The sequence below is a fragment of the Opisthorchis viverrini genome (genome assembly GCF_000715545.1).
Source record: "Opisthorchis viverrini unplaced genomic scaffold opera_v5_417, whole genome shotgun sequence".
NCBI classification, from domain to species: domain Eukaryota; kingdom Metazoa; phylum Platyhelminthes; class Trematoda; order Opisthorchiida; family Opisthorchiidae; genus Opisthorchis; species Opisthorchis viverrini.
In genome coordinates, this window is record NW_008752073.1 from 269,834 (window position 1) to 296,262 (window position 26,429).

Here is a 26,429-nt window from a genome sequence, read left to right on the forward strand (position 1 = left end):
TTGTTTCATTCTTTCATTCCTTCTAGTTGCTGCCTCCTCAAAATTATTACCTCTAGGACAACAAGATTCGACAATGAGTGGCCTCCGGAAACATCTGTACGGTGATGTACTGACGAAATGTGGTGTTGCGCCGAGAAAAAAGGAAGAAGACTGACGCCACAAAGTTTGGGTCGGCCGAAAGGCCTGTAACGAAACTCTGTTTCATCCTTTACCGACTTTATTTCCTGTGTGGCGTTCACTACTAATCGGCAGATATATATTCATACAAGTATTCTGAATGGTATTCATTTGTATGTACTCGCGGCGAAAGTGTCAACACCATGGCCGGTAAATTTACGGAGCCGCTCAACGTCCGAACGCATACGTATGAGTGAAATCGAACCTGTGAGACATACTCCCGAAGCGCACACTAGGTAACCATTCACACTTTCATCCTTTTGTGACAAACTGAATAAAACGCTTTTCGTACGCGCAGTCTGTCCCAGCTTTTATGCAAATTCATTAGAAATCAGCGATAAAGTGAGGCCAGGAATAGTTAACGCATCTCAACTCGAGCAAAGGATCTTTCACCTTCTCTCTACAAAAAACTTACCTCACGAGAATACCAAGACTCCCGTTTGACTTTCGTATTTGATCCAATGGGTCTGAAATCCTGCATTGTCTTTCTTGGGTTTACGCCTAAACACGAATGAAACACCCGTGAAATGGGGCAGCCATAGTTACGTGGTAAAATATACGTATTTCGGAGCACAGTTGTTCGCTATAAACTAAGGTTGAACTAAGTAGGTATTCAGTACTCAATACAGGGAAAGTCTGAATTCAGGGGATAGCTTCAGGCTGAATTTTACTCATTTTAGGGTCGATTGTGTAAAATTCGGATGCGTTTTGTCATTTTTTTCGGTTTGATACTACCATCCTGCCCGATGCGAAGAGTTACAAGGGTAAATAATACTTACCGAACGCCCAGGCCGAAAAAGCGACTTTAGTTGAGGTAACCCACCTTGAGCCTTTGACTCGAAAGTCTGACCCACAAGGCAGTGGGAAGACGCAGGGTTTTGTTCGGACAACCTGCCCTTAGCCAATGACTCAAGGCTCTGACCCACTTGGCTGCAGAGGGCCGGCCTGGCCGACGGCGCAGAGAGACAGGCACAACTGTCACACTCCTAGTGCAGCTACGCAAACCAGATACCTTTTGAGCAGCACCAGACTCTTTGGTTTTAAAAGTATTTCGAACGTACTGAATAATGTGTCGGAGGTCACGTTCAATCGTTGGGCAATCGGAGTCTGCGGTGTTTTAGGAGCGACCTTTTCGAACCCGTCCTTCCTCGAAGGAAGGCAGTATCGCTGCTTCTACAAATATGAACATAGTGATCGCCTATAAGGAACATCTTTCTGTCTTCACACTCCTATCGCAGAGGAGAGTACGACATATCTCACACTCCTATCGCATAGGACAGTACGACCTTACTCCCCAGATCGCCTCGTAATGGGATTACTCGCAGTACGGGGACTCACTGTTCTTCGTCGGGCTGCTCCCCTTTGAACGTCCTGAAATGGTTGAACCTTTAGGAACTGAGTTACAGCCTGTATAACCCTCAGGATCATTGCAGCACTGAAGCCCGACGACCACGATAATATGATAGCTTTAATTCAGTGCCTAATGTCAAAGGATACTTTTCTTTCAGTAAACAATAACCACAAGAGAAATGTAATCTCTGTCGAAAAATCGCGAGTGTGTTCAAAGTGCAGTCGATTTTCAACGCTACACCATTTGCCAAAACGATCCATTTATCTGGATGGTTATCTTGTATCTCACGGAGGCATTTTCCCCTTTTCTACTGGGTGATAAAGATGTGAAATTTTTTATAAAGCCCGATTTCGGGAACGACCTTGGTCGGCACTTTTTTGAAGAAACTCAGAAGCAGGGCAAACACACACCCAATGTGTGTGTACCGTTGCATTCAAATAGTAGCTGTTTTCGAGTAATTGACCGAAAGAGTACATCAACGCTGACGTTCCGTATACAGGTGATCCTGTTTCCATAGTACACAACCTAAACCTGCGTGTTTCGCTGCGCCGAAATTTTAAAACCAACGCCGTGACACTGTCATCATTCAAATCACCAATGCCAATTTTATCCACCAGTCACTGTGAGCAAACGAGCACTTGTCCCGAAGTTCACCGCACCGTCATCTTTACTGTTATCTTCACTGAAGCCCGATGGGTGGCCGTCTATGGGTTACGCCTGCACTGAGCCTGCCAGACTACGCGATAGGGAGAAGACAGAGAACTGGGGACACGACTGTAGTGTCAGAACAAAACATACAGAGCGTCTGCGTCAATGTATAAGATGGCGAAATGGCCAAAGATGATCGTTCACTTGTTCGCTCTGTACAGCCACTGGTGGGGTTCCGGTCCTGAACAGTCTCAGGCCCACTACACTAATCGCATTTGCTAAGCCGTGTTTGGTGAGCCATGCCAACGCACCTGCTTTCTGCACGTGACGTACCAATGGGATCTTGGGGATCCGTCACTCTCTGCTCATGTACTTTTCCCATGTCTGGGTGCGCCTTGACATTCAATTTCACCGAATCTGAGGTCAACTCACATCAAACACGACTTACCTAATCGATAATACCCACAAAGTGAACTCTGCTCCAGGTCTTCTCAGGGAACAGACGACCAAGCGGTCTAAATTTTTTCCAAGGACTAATTGTTTAACCATCACACCGTGCCCAGTAGTACCTCAGATTTACTTTGAGACATCGTTGAATTCGATGACTGACCAGTTGATGTAGCTAGATCGTCCCGTTTTACACAACATGTGACGACAAACTGGCTAGTTCAAATCCTTAAAAAACACGTGTTAATTAAAATCAATTTCCCTCAAGAATCTACATGAGTCTGATAGTGGTCGATCAGGCGGTCGTAGATCTGACGCTCGCAGATCTGGAAGTAAGAATCAACCACCGCCAGTGAACGCATCTGAGCCAAAAGAAATTCCAGTATATTTCCTAAACCAATCTGTTCGCCATGCTCAATCGCTGAGGCTTATTGAATCGTTGACTTAAAATTCACCATCACAGAGTATTACACAAGGACACACAAAGAACGTGGGCTTTTTCGGTTACTCCGTTATAGATAAATGATACACAACGGCAGGGGAAGGGAGTAGCTTCCAGCTTGCAAATTATGGGCTGATTGTTTCTATTGGCTGGGTATACCCAGTCCGAAAGTATCTTCCTTCGTTTGCCTTATCACAAAAAGCGTATCCACGAAGTTCGCGTGAAAGTCTATTGATTGCGGGCCCGAGAATATGGATTGTGACTACAATGTCCATAAAGGAAAGAACTACTCGTCTCAAGGTTGCTCCATGTAAGCACTTCTTTTACAAAACGGCTGCATACTATGAGGCATCAGCTGAAATCACGTTTTGAATACTTCGTAACTATGCAGTCAATGAATGATGGAACCGTCTACTGAGTTGGTGAATTTTACTGGTCATGGTGCTTAACGAGGCAACTTTTAATCGTCGTTTCCAAGAAGCACGTGAACCCAGTTCTTCGAAAGGTTTTCTGCAGAAATCAATCCTTCTAAGGATTTTTTTGAAACCTAAATAGGCCCATTTGATTAGCCGCTGAGTAAAACGTAGCCTGGCTTACGGCAGTAGCCAAGGTCAGATGTCCGTCTACTTACAAAGTTTAAGTCTTTGAACTCAAACCACGATCTCTGAAGTTATGACCTTGATTTTAGGAGCCACCCCTGAGTACAGTTTATAAACTTACACCTTCAGAACGTGGCTCCACACAACCCCTCTGGCCAATCTAGAAGTAACCCCTCTGTTACTTCATCATGTCCGGACAATAATTTCACCTTTTCCTTCAACATTTCTGGTTTCCACATGTTTCAACTCAATCAGGTCCACTTTTACTGAATTTTACCAACAGATCAAGGCTACACGGGAAATTTCCGTCATCTGCATTGTGCCTTCTCTCCAAGGCATCCATGCTGCGATCTGACCAAATGTGTGGGCGAGTGAAACGGTCAAGCCGTGTAGAGGACTGCTGTATTGATTAGGCTTTCATCCTTGAGGTAAAAGTACCACAAATTCATCCAGCCCGACGTCTTACAAAAATCGATGTACGTTTGTCTGTTTTGGATGTCTTACTCAACACGATCAACACGAGGCGGACGACCTCATCCGCCACTTTTGTACCATTAATTCTTCACTACTTTCATTATATAAGTAGACGAATAACGGAGATAGATGATGTCAGGAATCCCGCCATATCCTTCAGGTCACATGAAAAACCAGTTCGGCTCGAAATCTTGATGTGCATTGCGCTGTTTGAGTCAGGCAGCAGTGTATACAGTTAGCCTTAGCACAAATAACTCCCATTAAGATAACACAACAACAAGTTCTAGCTGGAGAAGCCACCAGTCATTTTCCCAGAGAACTATCAGGATCCGAAATATTCGTAAAGTTAAGAGAAGTTATCACGGCGGCGAAGACCGTGGGTATATATTGACGAATTTGTGGTAGTTTAAGTGAACCATTTACTAGGTTTACGTGGAACCAGTACACACATAGGAAGCATTTCTTTGCACTTTATGATCGAATTCCTGTTGGTGGACTCCGAGAACCTCTGTTATCTGTAGCAGTCTGGTTGGCGAACCCCACAACGGGATGCTATCCCTGCAAAGAGATGGGGATTTTGTCGCAGAATGTTGGCCCACAACATGGATCATCGAGTGGCCCGTGCCAGGATACCGCGTCCTGGAGGAAACGTCATCGCTTCCGAGACTATTCAGGTCCCTGCTTTCATTTGGTAATGCACTGGACCCCGTAAATGTTGGACACTATGTGATTAAATTTGTACGTTTCACTTTAAAGCACCTTCTCCTTGACTTGAGCTTGTATGATTTATAGATAGCTCACGAGAGAAAATAAATAGAACGAAATTGCCCATTTTTCCGCCCAGTTCATTAAGAAATTTTCCGCAGTCTCAGAATACGCCTGCCGTTTGCGTCATTCACACTTCCATCTTTTATCGAGCGCGCATCTTGGTCGTCTTCATATTCTCTCAGCAAGTGAACCTGGACCAAAGCCTAGTGATGTCTTTGGTGTAACACAGTGGTCACGTGTCATATCACCCCACACTTATGCATACTAATGGGCAGCGTAGTTGGTCTTCCAGAATACCTGAATCTAGTTCGAATTCCAGATATCTTGATGTTTTTCGCACGACTGATTTCGCAGACCAAAAAGCCTTCAGTCGTAATGAGAGGATACGTGGTAATTCTCAGCTGAGATTTCGTTTTGTAAGTGAAGTAAGTCTGTGCTGAATGGGCGGAGTTCACTAAACATCTGCTTTCTCCTTCGCGGAAATCGTCTGCAGTGCGTGTCTCCCGAAACCCCGAGGCGTTTGAAACCCTCGACCTCTGGTCTATTAGTCTGTACACTTAACTGTTCAGCCACGAGCGGCTAATCAGCACTGTGATTAAGTCACACTGCGACAAGATATTGTCCCACTCATCCTTTAACCACGAATGTCCACGTGACTTAGTCACATACCGATTGGATCCTCAACTAAAGACTTCTCAGGTGGAAGTTTCACTCATCCTGTGAAATTATTCCTTCTCTGGGTCACTTAAGAGATGTGCATTGCTGATGACTCCCAATAAGGATGAAACAACTGTACAGGGCTTCTTGCGTAGATGGACGGGACGAAATCTCAGTAGAGTTTTTTTTACCACAAATATGAGTTTCACCGATGGCCACCGTGCATCATGAAATATCCTTGACCTAACCCTCAGAAAGCAGCTGAACAGTTCCTGGATTCACTAGTCCCTTCCCTTTCGGTTGAGAACATAGCTTCTCCGCAGTGATAGAGTCAACAACTAAATGACGCTGCTGCATGCCACAAGCTATTTAGATCCACTGTTGTCTACCATCTTGAAAAAGTGGTGTTTAAGTAGACGTGACATACAAGGACAAGCTTCACACCGACTTCACTTCCTCAACGCTACGTGGAAATGATGCAAACGTTCGGTAATCGGTTCGTGAAGCTGCTGTAAGGCATTTCAATTCAGCTGGTATCACCTGGTACGATGACATACCCAGTTATCCAGAATTTGGGCCAAAAACCAAGGTAAGTGATTTGGCTGCGGTATCAGAAACGCGAGGGCATCTCTGATTGGTCTAATTCATTGGCAGACCCAGTGGGGCTTTTCCATCCACAGGCTTAGTTTTGCTCTACTGCCAACCCCGCTTCCAATTGGTCGCGACCCGTTAAGATTGTCCTTGGAGCGCATTTTCTATTGGTCGAAAAGCTCGGACTCTCTTAAGGAGGCTGATGCAGACATGCAGGCTTACCCAGATCTGCCTACCCCGCATCCAATTGGTCGCGACTCGTTAAGGTTGGCCTTGGAGCGCATTTTCTATTGGTTGAAAAGTCGGGCTCTCTTCAGGAGGCCGATGCAGACATGCAGGCTTACTCAGATTGCATCGATCGCTTGTTACCACTAGGTAATCTGAGGTAGACCCAGCTTGTTTGCATAACATCAGGTTGTATCGTACAAAATATTATAAACCAAGCCAGCTTTTTGTTTTATTGATCGTTGGCATGTGATCTAACTCATCGCATCAGTCAATGTTTGTCGGGCTATGCCCTCAAAAGTTCACTTTGTTCTCCACGTTATGCCACGCCTGAATTTAGTCAATCGACGGCGAATACAAATGGCGTCAATCTAGTTTAGTACGTGTCTTTTTTTCAGTTTAAGTAATGTGATGCATGACAACTGCGAGGGAATGAGTGTGGTGAAACCCATGTCTTATTGACTCCGTTCTTGTCACTAGCCTTTTGGCATAAACCGGCTACCATTTTTTGAAAAAAATTCTATTTCCATCTAGTACCCTCGGAAATGCCAAAACATGTAAAGTCCGAATGATTTCGTCAACTCACAGTTTGTGTGCCATCCACCGTTAAGCTAACGATGGCTTTGGCACCCTGCCATCATCATGGCTCGGGAAATAAAAGTATGCCCCAAATGTTAGAGCTTCTACACACTGCACAGCAATGAGGCTCCCTTAGTTGTTTGGTGACTGATTCCCACGGCGTCTCAGTTGCCCTATACGGAGAACATGCTCTGTGATAACATAGGAAAGGGTTTCGTGTAACACAACTGAAAATCGTTCAGCTGTAGCATCCTTTCGGTGTCTAACTGCCACGCCACCCGAAGGCTGCACGAGGGCTGGGATACTGCCAGATTGCCCAAGCCTAGACAGGGTAGTCGAGAGGCAGAGGTCGGATTCGAACCACGGACCTTCCGTTCAGTAAATTCGTGCTCTAACCACTTGGGCCATCTCGCTCCCACATAACTGGCAGGTTACTTTTTTGTGTTGTTCCGACGTTGTAGCTGTAGCGACCCCGTCACCCATATACTTGACTGTTAACTCAGTCGGCTCACTGGATAGCGAGGCTTGGCTTTTTTCCCATACTCACAAACACGTCGCATTAAGCTGACTCATCGGACATCGATTGTCTGCACCGCCTAGTCAGCGTAGCAACCACTCATGTGCCGACGCGCCCACGTATACGCACTGGGACCTACATAAAGGGAAACCGAACCCAGTCAGGACACAGACTCGCGCGCGCGCAGGGAGCAAGGAGTCAGCCAAGCACTCCAAGTCCACGGACAATCATGGAACACGTGTAGCAGCCATACTGCGAAGAAAACACGTTCCCACCGTCCGGACTTTTACCAAGGGACTCTCACATACGATAAGTTCCCTTTTGACTCGCTCCCATTTCGCATTGAATTTATTTTTATACCTATTGCAATCATGCTAAAAACTTCTATTAGTGCACATACACCTGATTTGTATAATGGCTGTGCACTAATATACCCAAAGACACACTTTATCAACTGATCAGCATGCCTTTTCTCCACTCTCCACCTATCCATCTCGCTTTCCGTAGCTGATAGTGTCTCGGCTTTTGTGAACTCGTGAAGGTGGGGGACTCGACTTTCAGTTGGCGTTTCCAGAAAGCTTCTAGATTGTGAACCATTCTGTGTATCGTGGAGCTTTAAGGATAAGTTGAGACGACCGGCCTCCAGGTCCCACACACTGAAAGGACTCCAAATAGGACCGATTGGGTCAGGCCTACGTGTGTGGTAGTAACTCTGAGAAGCGGACAAATTTCTGGTCCATCGTTGGTTGATTTTCGTTCTGAATGGTGCGTGAAAGAATTTTCAGGACTACGAACTGGTTACTCTAGCACAATTAATGATACAGAACAAAAGTCAGGATTTGACGATTCAAAGAACATGAAATATTAGTGGCCAGAGTCGATGAAGCAGGTGTCGAACTGAACATTTTCAGGCGAGATATTAATCCTCATTACAAGTGACCCATAGTTTTTCCATCTGGATGGACTACAGTATGACACGAATTCAACTTGTTCATTCTCTTGTGCGATCTGGTTTACGCTTGATCAGCGAATGCTTCAAGAGACCAGCCACAAGTGAGAGCTTCCATGGTTGATCCCTTCAAATCAGATCAGTGTGTAGTGTCCCAAAACAAAAGGAAGAAGAGAAGTGAGCTGGATCACAATGCCAAATCACCCCTGGGAAAAGCTTTCTCCGCTATGATCAGTCCGCACAAGTCTAAATGGTATATTTTTATCATTATCAATATTTGTACAGGAATCGCAATTCCATTAAAGAAGAATTCAGCAAAACTATCCGAATAAAACTATGGAATTATAACAAACTATGGTAATTATAACAGAATTGCGTCAGAATTTTGAAAAAAACAGCCAACAACGCAACTTACTTTGTGAGCTCAAAAATCGATAAAAACTTAAAAACATAGAGTCGAAATACTCTTTGTTGCACCGACACACTACTTGCTCGACCCTGCAAACGGACCCACCCAAAGGCGAGTCCCCCAAGGAACCGAATAAAACCAATCATTAATTTAGCGCTTTTTAAGCCGTACACCTGGTTAATACAGCAGTATGACCTACGGAAACTCAAACCCCATTGGGTAGTTATCGATCTTATTTGCTGAACCAACCAGATAGAAATTATTGATTTTTTTGATGCCTTGTGAGAAAGCCCCCTGCTCTTAACGGACGAATTTATCTCCCCACATTAACTGAATGTCCATTCAACAGCCACCGTCATTACCGAATAGAACCTGTTACAAGACTGCTAAATCCCTTCGACAGTCCTACCAGCGGTCATGATCTTCTTGGAACTTAGCAATTACGTGAATTCCCTAGTTTCCGCCAACCTCGCGTTCTACTTGAACCACAATTGCACGGTATTCGCAAATTACGCTAATCTGCACACCAATTTGGAGACTGATGAGTTCCAAGAAGGAATGAACTGGTCGCGGGCTGTTAGAGCATTGTGAGTAACCTTGTGAGTAGTTCCGTCCAAGAAAGTGTACTACGCTATCTCGAATGTCGTGCCGACTGAGGTGCAAAATGGCCTACGTGCAACACATTCAAACGTATTACAGACGAAAAGTTTAGTTGCAACCCAGTTAACACCAAGTGACATTATTTAGTAAACTGAGTACTGCGATGTTGAAAGATATCAAAAACTTGACGCATTATGGGAGAAAGTGCCTACCTGGTTATCCGGAAGTAGGAGAAAATCGCACGTCAGCTAATGAAGAGTTTTTAGCAGTCCCGATAAGGTAATAGTGGCCTTTCTCGTTCAACTAATACAGTGCCAGCGAATATACACTCATTTGCAAACTGATTTGGTTTTTCGAGAGACTCACCTGGAACCCAGCTGAATCTCTCGGTTTTGATGTTTCTAGGCAACTGTCGTGGGTTGTCGAGGTGTTTTTCAGCAACCATTTGAGTAGTGCATTACAGAATATATATGTATCACGATATCTCGAATATCGCAGCGATTGAAACATGAGGCGGCCTGGTGCAGCACATTCAGTTGCCTGAAAACATCGAAACCGAGAGCTTCAGCTGGGTTCCAGGTGAGTCTCTCGCGAAACCAACTTCGTTTGCAAATGAGTGTATATTCACTAATTTCGTGCAATTTAGTTTCAAGTAGAACATAAGGTTGACGGAAACCCGGGGACTGCGCCTATTCGGTAAGCCCCGAGAAGGGCGAAACCGGTCGTGGGCTGTCAAAGAGTTTTCAGCAACCTTATGAGTAGTGCATTACATAATAATACAGTGCAATTATCAATCAGTTGGCTGATATCGAAATGAGCAGCTCTAATCACCGGAATTCGGAGATCAGCTGAGTATTTTACTTCGATACAATCCACAAGCCAATGATCAGAATACATTGCTAGAAAATAGCCATTAAGCCTCGTGAAAAACCTGACAACTGCAAAGCTGTCGTTGTACATCCTCGGAGAATTTTGCACGTGCTAACCCATACATTTTTTTCAAAATCACTACAAACTTTCTCCAAAAATACCATTTTTCGACTAAAACATTCCTGTAAAACTATGTCCCGGGACAAATATTTGATTGTGTTTTTAAAAGTAAGCCAAGCTAACAAATCTTTGCTATTTTAGGCATTCCATTACTAACACGATTCATCAGGTGATTGGGATGTAGCATTTGAACACGTGACTCCTTGGTTGGAGGTTTCAAGCTGCATCATGCGTGGCAACATGTGGAATCTCTCGTCCTCCGAACAAGTGTGATGTTAGAGGAATGGACTCTATTTCAAACAGGTCCATGCTAGATTCCTTATTAGGGGAAGGAATCTGAGAGAGCAATCACAAATAGAGGATTTTCAGTGTTTTTTGCAGTTTCTGTTGGTAGGTAGCTGCCAGTGGTTGATGTGACAGTAAGAGTAGTATCCTTCTTGCCTTGGGTTTTCACTACGGCAGTGAGAATAGTTACCGGCTAGACCATTCAATCAGCCATGAAGTCCTGGACGATAGTTTGCTAACCTAAATGGAACGAAACTCCTTATGAGGAGCGTGAGTTCTTAACTCCAAGCTGTCCGAAGGTGGAATACACTCCCGTCGACCATGAAGATGTCTCCTTCTTGAGATGTAAGTCATTTAAAACAGAAGACCTAGTACATTAGTACTAGAGAAACAAAAGCGAGCCACGGGTCTTTTCCAACTTCCGTCAAAGTCTTCGTCCAGAGTGGCTGCACCATGGTTCGTCATGTCTCAAAGTCTTGTGGTTTACAGTGACAGTGGTTGACCGGTTGAAATCAATCCGCATTTTTCATTGGCTGAAGCGGAATATCACATGTCAGTGTGCTTGGTTGTCTTTGGTTCGCCGACGAATCAGAAGATGTCAGCAACCAAAGGTGATTTTCTGATAGTAGTTGGTGGCCGGAAAAATTTGGTCATCACTTTTGGGGAAAATGCGAATCGCGAAAATTTTTTAAAGCATTAAATCCTATCACTCTTCATGACTTTACTGACCTGTACTGTTTCCAGGAGGGAGAAGTGATCTATTGGCCATGGTCCCATACCGTAATCAATTTCAGTTGTACCGAGTTTCAACGTTCTATAGAGATATGTTATAGACCCCATCTGCTGGTAAGTCACTCTCCTCAATGAGATCCGTTTGTTCACAAGATCCATTTTGTGCACTGTGCAACAATTTCATGCAGTTGGTAAACCTCAATCAAAGCAAGGCAAAAACTCAAGCTTCCAGAAAATACCAGTCAGAGTCGGTACTGTTTGTCCTCTGTAGTAAGATCATCAAGTGTACATGTGTGAAGGTTTTGTTGGCAATAGATCTCATCTAAATGATAGCCTTCATTCTTGATGTGGTCAAATCTTTTTTGTTCAACGCTTTTCGTTTCACGCCGAGTTTGACGCTAGCAGATTCACAAAGCTGCTAACCCAACGGTTCTGTACGGACTTGAGAGCTGAAGATGTGCCGGGTATATTGTGTTTCGTCATGGGTCTTTAAGGACTTGGATGAAAGGCAAGATATACACATGGTTCAGACAAACTCGTGTGAATAACCGTTCGCTGTTATTGTTATCACCCTCCAAAACGAGTGATTTGTCACGAGCAATCAGAATAGTTGGACGTATCATTTGTTCTCGTAAGACTATAGGCTACACTCAAAAGCCGGTTTCAATCCTAGCAGGAGGTACATGGTTTGAAATGGTCGAGGTCATACCGTTAGTTTTACATGGCTGTGAAATAGTTGCATCGGGGAGTCTGAACCCTCTCGGACGGCAGACTGAGAAAGTTAAGAGCTCCCTCGTGAGACGAGAAATCTGTGATTATTACCCAGTCAGTCAAGTGGGACCAAGCCTTAAACCGGGACGTGAAAGTTGCTGAGGCGGCTATATCTCATTATAACTTGATTCTCAACCGAAAATGAATTCAGCAAATCGTTGTCTGAAGTTCTTACAACAATTATTGTCAATCTTGCTGTCCGAGGTTTTGTTAGTCGAGTGTGCCAACTACGAACTTTGAATCGATACTTGTTTTCTTCACCGATCAGCGGTAGGTACATTCGCAAGTAAACCGCATCCTGAACTGAGTAACAGGGGAATGCGGCTCAGCTCCGGAGATTCCAAACGCTTAAAGGTGAACCATATCCTCGACTGATACACTCAACTGGGCACAAATTTGGTTTTGACGGGAGATTCACCTGGAATCCGGCTGAATTTCTCTTAAGCAACTGACTTTGCTGCACCAGGCTGTCTCACGTTTCATTCGGCACGACATTCGAGATATCGATATGCATCGCATAGACGTAATACACTACTCACGCGGTCGCTGAAAAATCTTTGCCAGTCTACGACCGGTTTTGCCTTCTTGGGTCTCATTAGGTAGATGCAGTCCCCGAGTTTTCATCAACCTTATGTTCTACTTGAACCCAAATTGCACTCAGCGGTATATCAATCTGGTTTTGACGGGAGACTCAACTGAATCTCTCGTTTATGATGCCTGATGAGCCCGAAGAAGGGTGAAACCGGTCCTGTGATTTCGGAGAGTTATCAGCAACCTTGTGAGTAGTCTTCTTTGGGGAAAATGTCAATTCAAGTTAGGGTAATGTCAAAGAGTGCTGAGTGAAAGTTAGTAATCACGATAAGATATTGGCTGTCCTCCTGTGGTGCGTAGTTGGAAGACGTCTTCATAGGTGAGCTGGACTCAACATTTACACATTCATTTCCAAGAGTGAATAAAATTTAAAAAAATCCAAAAATTTAAGGGAAACTGCCAATTTTTCTTCCAAATGGATGCCAGCGAAACGGAAAGTGAAGAAATGTGGGGCAATTCGAACCCAGTTCAATCTCAGTGCGTCGTGGCATAAAAGTGATGGTGATTGTCAACTGCGTAGCAAACGGTGTGCAACGGTGTGCAACCGGAAGTGCAACGGTGTGTGAATGATGGCTGTCATTCGTTGAGCGTAAGAGTTTCCACTCAACTGGTTTTGAAGAATTAAGCTCCGGACAAAGGTAGCATAACGGATAATGTGGGGTAAATGGGTTGGATGGGTATGAAAAGAATAAAAAATTAAAAAATGAGTAGGTTATTGATAGAAATAGGCTTGAACAAGTTGTTCAGCTTAATGAAGAATCAGAGTCATCTAGGTGGAACATACTACTCATAAGGCTGCTGAAAACTTCTTGAGTGTTGTTTACATGAGTCTTTCTTTCAAACCAAATCAGCGTGCAAGTGAGTGTATTGCACGAATCAACGTTATTTATCCTTTTGTGCGTCGTATAATTGACCAGATTCCGTATTATGTGTGTAACGACCCGACCTACTTATTCCCCCTGTGTTTGGAGGGTGCGCTTTGCAAAAATTCTGTCTCAAAGACCATGCAGGTTAATGCGAAAACTGAGGTAAACGAATAAGCCTGTTCTCTAAATATTTTCAAAATAGGCACTAACTGAATCACAGCGCAGTAAACGCCGGATCTTCTACACCTGTAGGCGAACATCCTAAACGAGAGATTCAGTTGAGTCTCCCGTCAAAGCCAGATTGATATACAGTTGAGTGCAATTTGGGTTCAAGTAGAACATAAGGTTGATGAAAACTCGGGGACTGCATCTACCTAATGAGACCCAAGAAGGCAAAACCGGTCGTAGACTGGCAAAGATTTTTCAGCGACCGCGTGAGTAGTGTATTACGTCTATGCGATGCATATCGATATCTCGAATGTCGTGCCGAATGAAACGTGAGACAGCCTGGTGCAGCAAAGTCAGTTGCTTAAGAGAAATTCAGCCGGATTCCAGGTGAATCTCCCGTCAAAACCAAATTTGTGCCCAGTTGAGTGTATCAGTCGAGGATATGGTTCACCTTTAAGCGTTTGGAATCTCCGGAGCTGAGCCGCATTCCCCTGTTACTCAGTTCAGGATGCGGTTTACTTGCGAATGTACCTACCGCTGATCGGTGAAGAAAACAAGTATCGATTCAAAGTTCGTAGTTGGCACACTCGACTAACAAAACCTCGGACAGCAAGATTGACAATAATTGTTGTAAGAACTTCAGACAACGATTTGCTGAATTCATTTTCGGTTGAGAATCAAGTTATAATGATGTTACTCAGTTCAGGATGCGGTTTACTTGACTGACTGGGTAATAATCACAGATTTCTCGTCTCACGAGGGAGCCCTTAACTTTCTCAGTCTGCCGTCCGAGAGGGTTCAGACTCCCCGATGCAACTATTTCACAGCCATGTAAAACTAACGGTATGACCTCGACCATTTCAAACCATGTACCTCCTGCTAGGATTGAAACCGGCTTTTGAGTGTAGCCTATAGTCTTACGAGAACAAATGATACGTCCAACTATTCTGATTGCTCGTGACAAATCACTCGTTTTGGAGGGTGATAACAATAACAGCGAACGGTTATTCACACGAGTTTGTCTGAACCATGTGTATATCTTGCCTTTCATCCAAGTCCTTAAAGACCCATGACGAAACACAATATACCCGGCACATCTTCAGCTCTCAAGTCCGTACAGAACCGTTGGGTTAGCAGCTTTGTGAATCTGCTAGCGTCAAACTCGGCGTGAAACGAAAAGCGTTGAACAAAAAAGATTTGACCACATCAAGAATGAAGGCTATCATTTAGATGAGATCTATTGCCAACAAAACCTTCACACATGTACACTTGATGATCTTACTACAGAGGACAAACAGTACCGACTCTGACTGGTATTTTCTGGAAGCTTGAGTTTTTGCCTTGCTTTGATTGAGGTTTACCAACTGCATGAAATTGTTGCACAGTGCACAAAATGGATCTTGTGAACAAACGGATCTCATTGAGGAGAGTGACTTACCAGCAGATGGGGTTGCATTTACACTGCTACCTCATAACCGTGAGCAGCCACAAAGTTAACGAAATTGACTAGTAATCCATCTGTTGCCTATTGAACCCTGGCCGTAAATTTCGCATCCAAATTCAAATGTGTTTGCAACTTCTCTGAATGCACGTGCGCATGTGCAGATAAGCTGAAACCTGATTGGTCCAGAGCAGATCCACGCGATCATGTGACCATGTGGTCGGCGCACAATTCACATGCGATCGATCAAGATGCGCGTCACCTCAAGTTCACCTTAATGTGTTGTTGATTTAGGACACTACTCTACACTCCTCTATCGCACTTTGTGAAAACACTGCTGAGAAAACCGTTCCTTAGTTGTTTGAGACAAATCGCCACTTTTAAGATGTACTCGAGTACGAACTGAAACACTAAACAAAAACAGATTATGACGAACAAAACCAAATTGTGGATTAACTGCCCCAGATAATTAAGGTTACTTAGGTTCGATCTCTCGCATGAGGATTGTTCCAAACCTTGCATTTTATCCCGAAATTTTGTGCCCCACCGTACCATACCATGATTCACTATAAAGTAGTCGTGTACGCCAAACTTCGTTCTTGCAGTGACGTCCTCATTAGACTTGGAAAACACGGATTTCAAAATGGTTCCACTAACTCGATTAAACGCAGTAAGTGGGAATTTACTTGATACTGAATGACCGGATCTTCGTTATCCCAAAAGAGTTTCTGATTGCGTTCGGGTAGGTGTCTCAGAGGCTTCGCACTGAAAAGTGGTCTTTGATGGGTGGAAATAAACGATTTACCGGGAAAGAGGTTGCAGTAGTTTGTATCCATAGTGTATCTTCCTGACTGGATATGTTTCTTTGCTTATGGCTGACTGTTTGAAAAATCTATAAGACACAAACACGTTTCTGCTGATCAGACAGGGGTGGATGCATCGTTCAAGATTCTTCCGTTGTGCAGCTCAGTGTGTTTCAAGGCAACTGGAAATCCCATCCGCACATTCTAGCAAACGGAAATGGATCACTTGAAGTAAATTCCCTTCGTTACCTCTTCCAAAGTATTAGGTATTTCCAAATAGTTATGTCAAACGGCACGCGATTTGTTGGCACTTGCCAAGTCTTTTGAAAGCTGAGGTGACGGCCGATGTGAACGGGTTCCTTCAGGTGTCATCCACCATACGTGGGGCCTTTTTTTGTTAGAATACAACTCGTCTTGTGTTCTCTGAGAGCTCTTATATATACCTGCGTGAACCTGAACATGCGAGGAGCATTCGACAAAAGCCGAATAGTGCAAACTTCCACCCGAAGAAATCAGTGGTTGGATGCCATTTGCGGACGAAAATTGAGTTCATCACAATTTCAGTTCCATTCAAAATGCTTTTTGGAATGAAATTAAACAGGAGTTTGATTAAAACTATTTGGCAGTCCACTACTCGTGTAACGGTGATACTACTGATGAGGAGGCATGTGAGTAGTACGTGTTGTTCTTGTAAATCCGCTTTGCGTCTTTTGAAAAGAGAGATATGTTGCGGAATTTGTGGAGTCGCTTTGTAGCACTTGTTTGGATTTAAGCAATGGATGATTGGAGCCAATGAATATCCAGAAAGTTCAGGAGGACGCATTCAGGAGAATATGGATGTCCGGTTTTTGTCTGTAACTGGTCAGTTGGCATTTGCTAATAAATAACTCCGCAGCGAAGGCCTTCTCACTTTCACTCGTAGCAGACAAGCGTAGTACCCGAGTTTTCACTCGAACTGGAGACTGTACGTATCCGATGAGCCCATGAAGGGTTCAACAGCCTTAATGGGTTGTTGAAGAGCTTTCAGCAGTAAGCCACAAAAAAGTTGAGAAGTACTGTGCAGTTATTTCATTCTTGTTGGAAATCACAAGCAGTGCGCACCTCAGAGGATGGATAATTCCACAGAACGAGTGAGGTGTTCATCTGAGAAGTCGTTAGTCTCAGAGCCAATCAATACGTGGTTGCCCTGAGTGATGGCTGAGTGGCCCCCAATCGTATCAAAGGACGTGTTAGCCACAGTTCTGATCAGGCTATGGCGGTCGACAGTTTAAGTTTTCAAACCACTAACCGGGAGGTAGCGAAGTTTCGTAAGATCCGCAATGCTGTTGATTCCCAATAAGGATGAAACAGCAACTTCACGAAATCTCCTTCTCAAGTCTGCTTACACTACCAACAAGTTTCACCACTGTTGCGTTGAAAGTATTGCGTTTTAATTAGACTTCACTATCGTAGATTCATGTTTTCCAATCGGCGCTTTATCCCGTACACTTTTAATCAAGATTCTAGTCGGATTATATGAGAAACGGTCGCATCATTGAATAGTTTTAACATGTTATCAGGATGATGTAACTCTGGCTCACTGCCATGTGGTGAACATGATAAAAGTCACATCTCAAGTATTCTGATGTGTCAAACGACAAACGCCACATCAGTTTTATGCTCCAGTGAGAATTCTGGAGCAAAATGAGACACGTTCTGTCGTGTTCTGTTGATGCCAGTCTATTCACCTCATTTATCAAGATGAGGTGAGCTTCATTTCGTCTCTTCGGTCACAGTTTTTTTAATTTCCTATATCCTATAGTTCATCTCTTGTTATCTATACTCCAAACCGTTTCGATGATCCCTTCCAAGGTAGACAAACAAGCGGTTTGCAAAGTCGTAATCTACAAAGTCAGGCGCAAAAATTACACAAAATTCTAAACGCTTCGCCAACTCGAACTCAGTTACCTTGAAGACGGTACCTTTCGTCTGAGCACAACCAAAAACGTGATAAATGCACCTTCGAATGTTGGCACTTTCTGAGGTTTTCCTTGTCGCAAACGTGGTCGAATCGCACCTAGTGAACATACTACGCTGATAAGAACAGCATTTTAGACATGTCTAAATTTGTAATTAGCTTTTCAGGTGTTGCGCAATGCGTCGCCCAACATTCGCACAGCGGGTCTTTGAAGTTTACTGTTTATTCTTACTCATTTTGTCAACTGTCCATTTCTTAACATTTCAACTTAGTAACTCTGACGCCTAAAAATTGATCGTTCAGCTGTGGAACATTTTCGATGCCCAACTGCCATGCCACCCGAAGGAAGCACGAGGGCTGGGATACTGCCAGGTTGCCTAGGCTGGCAGTACCCAAGCCCTCATGCTCCCTTTGGGTGACATGACAGCTAGGCACTGAAGGGTTTTACAGCTGAACAATTTATTTTTTCCTAAAAAGCGATAGGCTGTGTGAGTCTATTTGGATCATATGACTAGGATATCGGAAGACATAATTTACTACTCATGAGACTACTCGCTTCTTGGTATACCAGTACAGTTACCTGCATTCTCAGTTTACGTATCGAGTAACAGAGGTTGAAAACAGCCAATGCTTTCTGAGAAATAGAGCTGCCAGATTGCCCAAGCCTAGACAGGGGAAGTCGAGAAGCAGTGGTATGGTTCGAACTAAGGACTTTTCGGTTAGTGAATTAGCTCTCTGACCACTTGAGCCATCTCGCCTCCTTTCAGTAGTATCCACTATGTACACTCTGAGAGTAGTATTGCAAAATCTGTTCAGTCTGTTCAGTCTGTTCATCTGTTCAGTCGAGCATTGCTTACGGTACGTATTGAATGCAACCATACCTGAAGGAAAGTTGGGCAAAATGTATATGACACCGGTTTACAGTGGCCTGCTGGAGTAGCTGGTCGCGGCGTCTTGAGGCTTGGCGATCCGACATACGGAGAATGGTCCTGAATAGGTCAGCGGTTACGTCCCTTATGGTGTGGGAAAGCTTCAGGCTTTATTCTACCAGTATACGCCGCAACGTTGTCGGTAAACAGCAGAATTTTGTCAGTTCATTTTAGCTTCACACTATTCCGAACAATTCAGGTCTGTTCTAATTGACGTGGCTGCTACTTATTGAACAAACCCAGAACAGTGAATCTGAAAAAAACTATTGGTTGAAGTCCCATTTCCTGTGATGGATCAAAAGTTGAATTGATGAGATATATTTTGTTCCTGTGTAGACCAGTGACATGCGCTATTCTCATAGGTCGTATACTACACATCTATTTTGCCTTGCTCACAGTCGGTTTTTAAAACCGATCAGGTTCGCCGTAGGTTTCAGTGCGTTGGTTCGCGTATGACAATCGATTTATTGATCGTAGGCTATCAGTTGATTCATCGCAAACCTTATACTGCCAAACATCGCTCCAACATTTTTTATTAGTTGAGGTTTGTTTTTTGATAGATTTATACTTGAAATTTAGGTACACTTCACAAATCAAAGTGTTTACAAGCAGCCGTATGATCCTGGTTCATAACAAGAGGGAGGTAAGCAAAGGTTGTCTCACGTCTAGTGGTTTGACTAACGTGCATTTGTGCAGGTGTTTTTTCGTACACTCCTCCGATACTTTACTAGGGACACATCAAAGAGGAAAAAACTCCTTTTGCAGGGATTACTCAGTGTCCCGTGACCGGAAGTTCTAGAAAGCCAAGACACAAAGGACCGCCTGTCAGATCCCTCCGTACCCACCTAATCAGCTCCACGAGGAATCTAGTGTCTGACCACATCTGTAACCTAAAAATCTTCTGAAAATTCTGTCCAGGTAATCATGCCCAACCGGATGGAGCATCTTGACTACTCACCAGTAGTCAGTATTTGTCAGGTTAAACCATGAATCCCGTCTCGTTTGCAGTGTTTAGCTGCGTCTGTTTCTGTGTATCACGTGGGGTCTTCAGCACCTTGCTCCTCAATACTACTGGCCTATTGCACACAACAGTCTTATCTCAATAGCAACATCTGTGATCGGTTTATTTGTGATACGTTGGTTAGAAATTTGACGGGACCCTCATTGATTTTGTGAAATCAGAATCGGAATCGATTTTACGAACTTGGAGCGCGTAATGACTGACGGCATCCTTGGAACTTCCGGACCTGGTCATAACAAACTGCCTTGCAGCAACGTTTGCGCTGGGGGCATTAGAGGGCTTAAAGATGGGAAGACCTAAAGGCTTGGCCTCGATTTACGGCGGATGCATTCAGCTTACTTCACATACCATCAGGGAAGTATAGCTACAACCGAGCCAAAAGTAACCTTTCGTCACTTGCGCCTTGAGGAACAAAACGGACCAAAGCATACAAAGTTGTAGCTTCCTTCGGATGCCTGCCTGTTATGCCATCTGGACGAGACCCGATGATGACAGGTTGTCCAAGTCTTGAAAGAAGCGGTCGAGAAGCGGAGGTTGGACTCTTACCACGGTCCTTCCAGTCAGTAAATTTCCGCTCCAACCACTGAATCATCTCGCGCTCCATCTAAATCATGGCCATATAAATATGAACATTAAATCTCAACTTCCGAGTAATTCAAAACAATGGTTTACCCGAAGCAGACCACCCTGAGTTCGGGTTTTAGTTCTATCCTTCTGGACCTGTGAACTTGTCTAGACACAATGAACGATTGGATGTATTATGCCCGCAGGGTGACTCTCTATATCCGTCATCAACACAAGACCGAGGTCATTTCAACCGCAGCTGTCTGTAGAAAACCCAGGCCTATTGTTCAAACAAGTACTCAGGCTATTCTGCTTCTCTGATCCGCCAGCGATATCCAGTCTACTGTTATAGTCCTCATTCAAGTTATGAGGTTTTTACTGAGTAGTGTGTTTGATGTTGGGATGATTTTTTGGATTGGTGAATGAACACTTTTTTAATGGAAGCACTTCCATGAGCATTTGACTAACACAGCCGAAACCTCCATAGTGAACCACCAAAGGGGGACAATCATTCCGCAACATCTCTAGTTGGTTCAAAGACGACCTTGCATTATAAGCGAACACAAAATCCAAACTTCAAAATGCCGAATTGTAGTGCATCCGTTAAGTCATGATCGACTAACAGCTTCCAAGTGAACTTGACAAAGTCCCCATAGAACACTTTCAAGCTAGGCATCCAAAAAAATTTGCGTTTTGACCGATTGCCTTTTGTCAGGACGCGCCCAGACAGATGAAAAAGCACATGTGCAGGGAGTGACGCATCCCCAAGGTCACCATCGGGACCCATCGGCACGACGCGTCCGGAAAGTAGATGAGTTGGCGGCTCCCACCAAAAAGGGCTTAGCAACACACGACCAGCGTAGTGGGCCTGAGAGTGTTCACGACCGGAACACCACCATTGGCTGCACGGAGCGAATGAACGAACGACCATATTTGGCCAATTGGTCATCCCATATATTTACGCAGACGCTCTGCATGTTTTTGTCCGTGTCTCCGGTTCTCTGTCTTCTTCCTATCGCGTAGTCTGGCAGGCTCAGTGTAGGCGTAACCAATAGCTCGGCCACCTTTAAAGCACGGAACAGTAAGATAACTAATTGTCGGATAGTTTGTGTCTTATCTGACCGAGTTGGCACCAGCAACAAACCACTGCTCATTGGTGAGACAAAAACAACCCACACAATACGGTGGACACCCACAAAAGATGTATCGGGCAATTTCCCAAAGGGACTCATAATGTCACACGGCGTATCATTTTTTACCACGTGAACCTCACTTCTCAAAAACATGAATTATTTTATTGGCGGGAGACACAACTAACTCTATGACGGTTCACCACCGAGATGTACGCGATGGAGTTAAATCAAAGGACCAGAGAAAAATAGCGCTTCATACAGTGTCTGTTCGTAGATTCCCCGGATCCTGGAGAAAGAGGAAAATCGTCCCTCCAGGGACAGGTCCAACAATAACAAGAAGATGCCATTAGCGAATATACACTCATTTGTAAACCAATTTGTTTTTTCGATAGACTCACCTGGAACCCAGCTGAACCTCTCGTTTGTGATGTTCCCAGGCAACTGAATTTGCTGCACCAGGCCGCCTCATGTTTCAGTCACTACGATAGTCGAGATATCGCGACACAAGTATATATTTGTAATGTACTACTCATAAGGTTGCTGAAGATCTGTCGACAACCCACGACCGGTTCCGCCATTTTTTGTGGCTCATCAGGTAGACGCAGTCCTTGAGTTTCCGGCAACCCTATGCTCTACTTGAAACCAAATTGCGCGGAATTAGCGAATATACACTCATTTGCAAACTTATTTGGTTTTTTTTGAGAACATAAGATTGACGTAAACCCGGGGACTGCGCCTACCTGATGAGCCTCAAAAAGGTCGAAACCGGTCGTGGACTGTCGACGAATTTTCAACAACCTTATGAGTAGTACATTACAAGATGCCGTCCTTCGAGGATTTCCAAGTAGTCTACAATGGCTGCTGAACTCTTGTCTCCTCGCTTACTAAACATCAAACTGAGCGCTTCAAGCGCATTCAGAACCTTTAATCAACCATTGAATCCGCCCCTTCCAGGAAGTTTGCACGTGACGTGATCAGAAAGTGGTAATAAATTGACGTCAAAGCTTACAAAGTTGGCTGGAACGTCGCCAAGCAACGTTTCAAAACCAGGGGGCATGACTATTTCCATCCTAATTTAAATGCTTGGTCATATGTGGATTAAAGACGTGTGTTGACTGGAAAAAACTGGTTCTCGTAAATTCCAACTCGACCACAGTCATCAGTTGATCAAATCGCTTTGGGCGACAACCTTGTGCAGCGAATTTCATTACCTTGCCCCAATCCTCATCACTGACGATCATCATTGTCTCCGTGTGATTCCATAGCACGGGTTCCCTATTGACAAACTCTACCTGTTGTAGATTTTCTTGTTTCCGATGATTTTGAGCGTCTGAGTTCTTCTTATTCAGACTCTGACGGCTCTAAGTGTAGTTCCCCTCGTGTTAAATTTATAGATATGGGAGCGTAGTAGCTGCTTCGGTGTGTCAGAGTTTGAGCGCGTGTGTGTCCGTTCGTCATTCCACCATCGATCTGGCGTGAGTGGCTGATTGGGTGCGTGTCCGATTGATCTGCTCACGTGAATAGGTTGTTTGCTGACCCGCCACGAAAGCCAACCAAGTTGACCACTTGTACACAGTACGCCCGTGTCAGCACTTACGTGTTCTTCTGACTTACTGTGAACCGCAAAAGGGAGTAACCTCGACCATAATACAGAACAAAAATGGTCAGTATACGGCCAGACTCTAAAGCCTGTGGGGAAGCTGACCAACGACCCTAAAATATGTTAATTCAAACTACTCCTGATGTCTACTGTTAACGTTAAGCTTCTCAATTCAAATGGTCCATGGTGACGGTAGAGTCTGAACACTTTAACACAGTACTCTTAACTGAGATCACCTGGAGTAAGCAGTCGTAGTGTAACGGTGATACTACTGATGGGAAAGGCATGCGGTTAGTATGTTTTCTTCCGGTAAATTCGCTTTGCGTGTCTTGAAGATGTAGATCTGTTGCGGAATTTGTGGAGTCGTTTTGTAGTATTTGGTTGGATTTGAGCAAAGGAAAGTTCTGGAAGACACGTTCAAGAGAAGATGGATGTTCAGTTTTTGTAAATAAGATGCAAATGAGAGTTTTGCTTCCCTGTCCAATAGTCTGTAACTGGTCAGTTGACATTATCTAATAAATAACTCCGCACCGAAGGTCCTCTTCCATTCAGTAGTAGGCAGTAAGGAACAACTCTGACAAGCAATCAACCCCGATTTTGTGTATTAGAGGTAAATACACATACCACCAGAAGATGACGGTAGCGCCTCATCCTTCGAAACACCAATAACCTTGTAACTAGGTAATTATTCCCCGTTATTGATAGCACTTCCCTCTGAGATTGAACTTATTCGAGGGAGCGGTATATCCATTGTCCACACCAAAGGAAATTCGACTACTTATAGATTTGAAGTAGCCAGCAAAAAACAACAGGGCCAAGGGCGAATGTTCTGCAGGAAAAAATGGACACAAATCGCGTGGTCCAAATCAGTAAGCATATGTAAGGCTGCATTAGGCATTGCGGTAAAATTAGCCGGACAAAAGAAGTGATCAGATTCTTGTACCATACATCAAGAGCATGTGTGATTTCACACCAAATCACCTGCGATCAAAAAGAACTCGCAATTCGAGAACCCGTTGTTGATTGTGGAAGAACTTACACCAGGCACTGCCGATTCAACTGCATATGCTGCAGTTAGCGCACCGATGAACAGACTGGGCAAAAACAGTTCTCCTATTAAAGCTAACGGTCGACTTCATCCGCCCAGGGAAATTCCGCCAGTTTGGGAAAACTGCCCGCGAAAGACGAACACAATCCGATCACAAGGTCATCGGATCAACATACTAAGACGGAACACTTGTTTCGGAATAAAACCAACAAAGATCGAAACCAGAGTAGAGGACGGAAATTCCTGATAACACATTCGTTTTGCCCTAACCCCTCATTCTATTTTGACATCAGAAGGGATCAGTAGACTACATAGTTGTTCAGACGAAGCGCGTACAATCAGTACTCTGATGTTGTCTCGCGTGACTCGTGTCAACCAGATTACCCAGGCCAGCTTTCACATCAAAAGTTTGAAGAGAGGACAAAGATAACCCGAAATACGAGAAAATATATGCCAAAGAAATATAGATTTCCACAATATCACAAGACAGCGATGTTCGTGTATTTAAATAAAGTACTCATCATTTCTTTCAGCAGTTTGTTATGAGATTTTACGACTGGAAGAAGTACTGGCTCACCATCTTCGGGCAAGATCAAGCAGCAAGCGATTGTTGATGACCGGAATAAAGTACTGACGGAGAAGCACTGTGCTTCATTTGATCACTAAACTCGACGATCCGGACTGCGCTTGCTTCGCGCGCCTTTGAATTTCGAAGACAAATCGAGAAGACAACCGACCTTGGATTTTCTGGACTCATTTCGACTGTAAGCCATCAGTAACATTCGCATTTCTTCCTTATTGATTTTCCCATCACGGTTGAGGTCCCAGTTTTGTAGAATCGTTGATTTTGTGTAGATCAAATCATTTTCGTCATAGTCCTGTTTTGAAGCAAGCGGGAGTAAGTAAGTAAGTAAGTAAGTAAGTAAGGGAGTAAGTAAGTAAGTAAGTAAGTAAGTAAGTAAGTAAGTATCAAGACCAAGAATTCAAAACCTTAGGCTTAAAGAGAAAACGCAGGCCTGATAGGACCAATTCATTGATCCAATTGTCAGCTGACCTTAGGATGTACAGGAACGTTCGATTACAATTTGCGTGACTGAACGATGTACATGAGGATTTGGTGTTCTTTACGTAAACTGGATGACTGTCCACTTGAACCAAATGTCTGACTGTCACAAAATGAATGTAGAAACTGGGTAACCTGGTCGATCTCGAGATAGTTTACTCCAACTAAAGCCGGGTCTCTTTACATTTCATCAAGTCTCTTCGCAGCTCTTATCAAGCCGTCACGGATGAATTTCACTCCTTCGGTAGGTTCGACCTCAGTGTACACATGTTCAAACTCACTACCTTAGGTGCAAAAATCCACGGTAAAATTGACTACTTTGATACAGCTCGATTTTTCTGACCGAGTTTACAATATTGTAATATAGATCCAACAAATGAGCGGTTCCAAGTCACCTACCATGAAGCATAGAAAATCCTTTAAATGATCTATTGTACCAGTATGAAAATAAGTCACTTAAATGCATATAACCTGCAAACTATTCTTTAGAAAGACGGATAAGTATCCCATTATTTTCACCATAATTCAACTCATATGCTTACTGTGAACGATTGAATGATCGGTCACATAGAGCCTGGACCTTACCGCAGTGTGACGGTCTGTGTACCTCCGAGACACATTGAGCTATAGTGGGAGGGTTTTCCACGCGACAATCATACCATGGTGGCCAATAATTAGAATGACTGACGATCTCAGTTCCCTTGCCCTTCGGGTTGGGTTTGAAACATGTGTGGTGGGTTGTTCCGTAGAAACGGTAATATATTTGCATTCCCCGCCAAACACCACTGCACCGCTTTTGGGCAAAAGGCTTTGGGTGAGGACCCTAATCATCCACCTGTCTAGATGTGGGCGGCCCTGGCAATATCCCAGCCCACGTACAACCATGAATTGCACATTTCCAAAAAAATCGTGCCACATCGGCCGTCCCGTGCTTCCTTCGGGTGGCATGGCAGCTAGACACCGGAAGGGTGCTACAGCTGAACGCTTTAGCATCGAGAAGCCATTGGAAACCGGATTACGGGTTATGTACTGCC

General features: G+C 44.1%; 2 protein-coding genes across 2 annotated transcripts in view; both read right to left on the minus strand.

Annotated features, from left to right (window-relative positions):
• Positions 1-15,375, minus strand: part of T265_10855 (hypothetical protein) — a gene marked incomplete at both ends in the record, with an annotated part of 26,233 nt that extends 10,858 nt beyond the window's left edge. Inside the window, 2 exons of the mRNA XM_009177342.1 lie at positions 593-678; positions 15,275-15,375. Coding sequence (XP_009175606.1) covers positions 593-658 — 66 coding nt within the window. The remainder of the gene's footprint in view (positions 1-592; positions 679-15,274) is intronic.
• A 9,413-nt stretch (positions 15,376-24,788) lies between these two features.
• The window catches only part of T265_10856 (hypothetical protein), a gene marked incomplete at both ends in the record, with an annotated part of 48,887 nt that continues 47,246 nt past the window's right edge, over positions 24,789-26,429 (minus strand). Inside the window, one exon of the mRNA XM_009177343.1 lies at positions 24,789-25,210. Coding sequence (XP_009175607.1) covers positions 24,995-25,210 — 216 coding nt within the window. The remainder of the gene's footprint in view (positions 25,211-26,429) is intronic.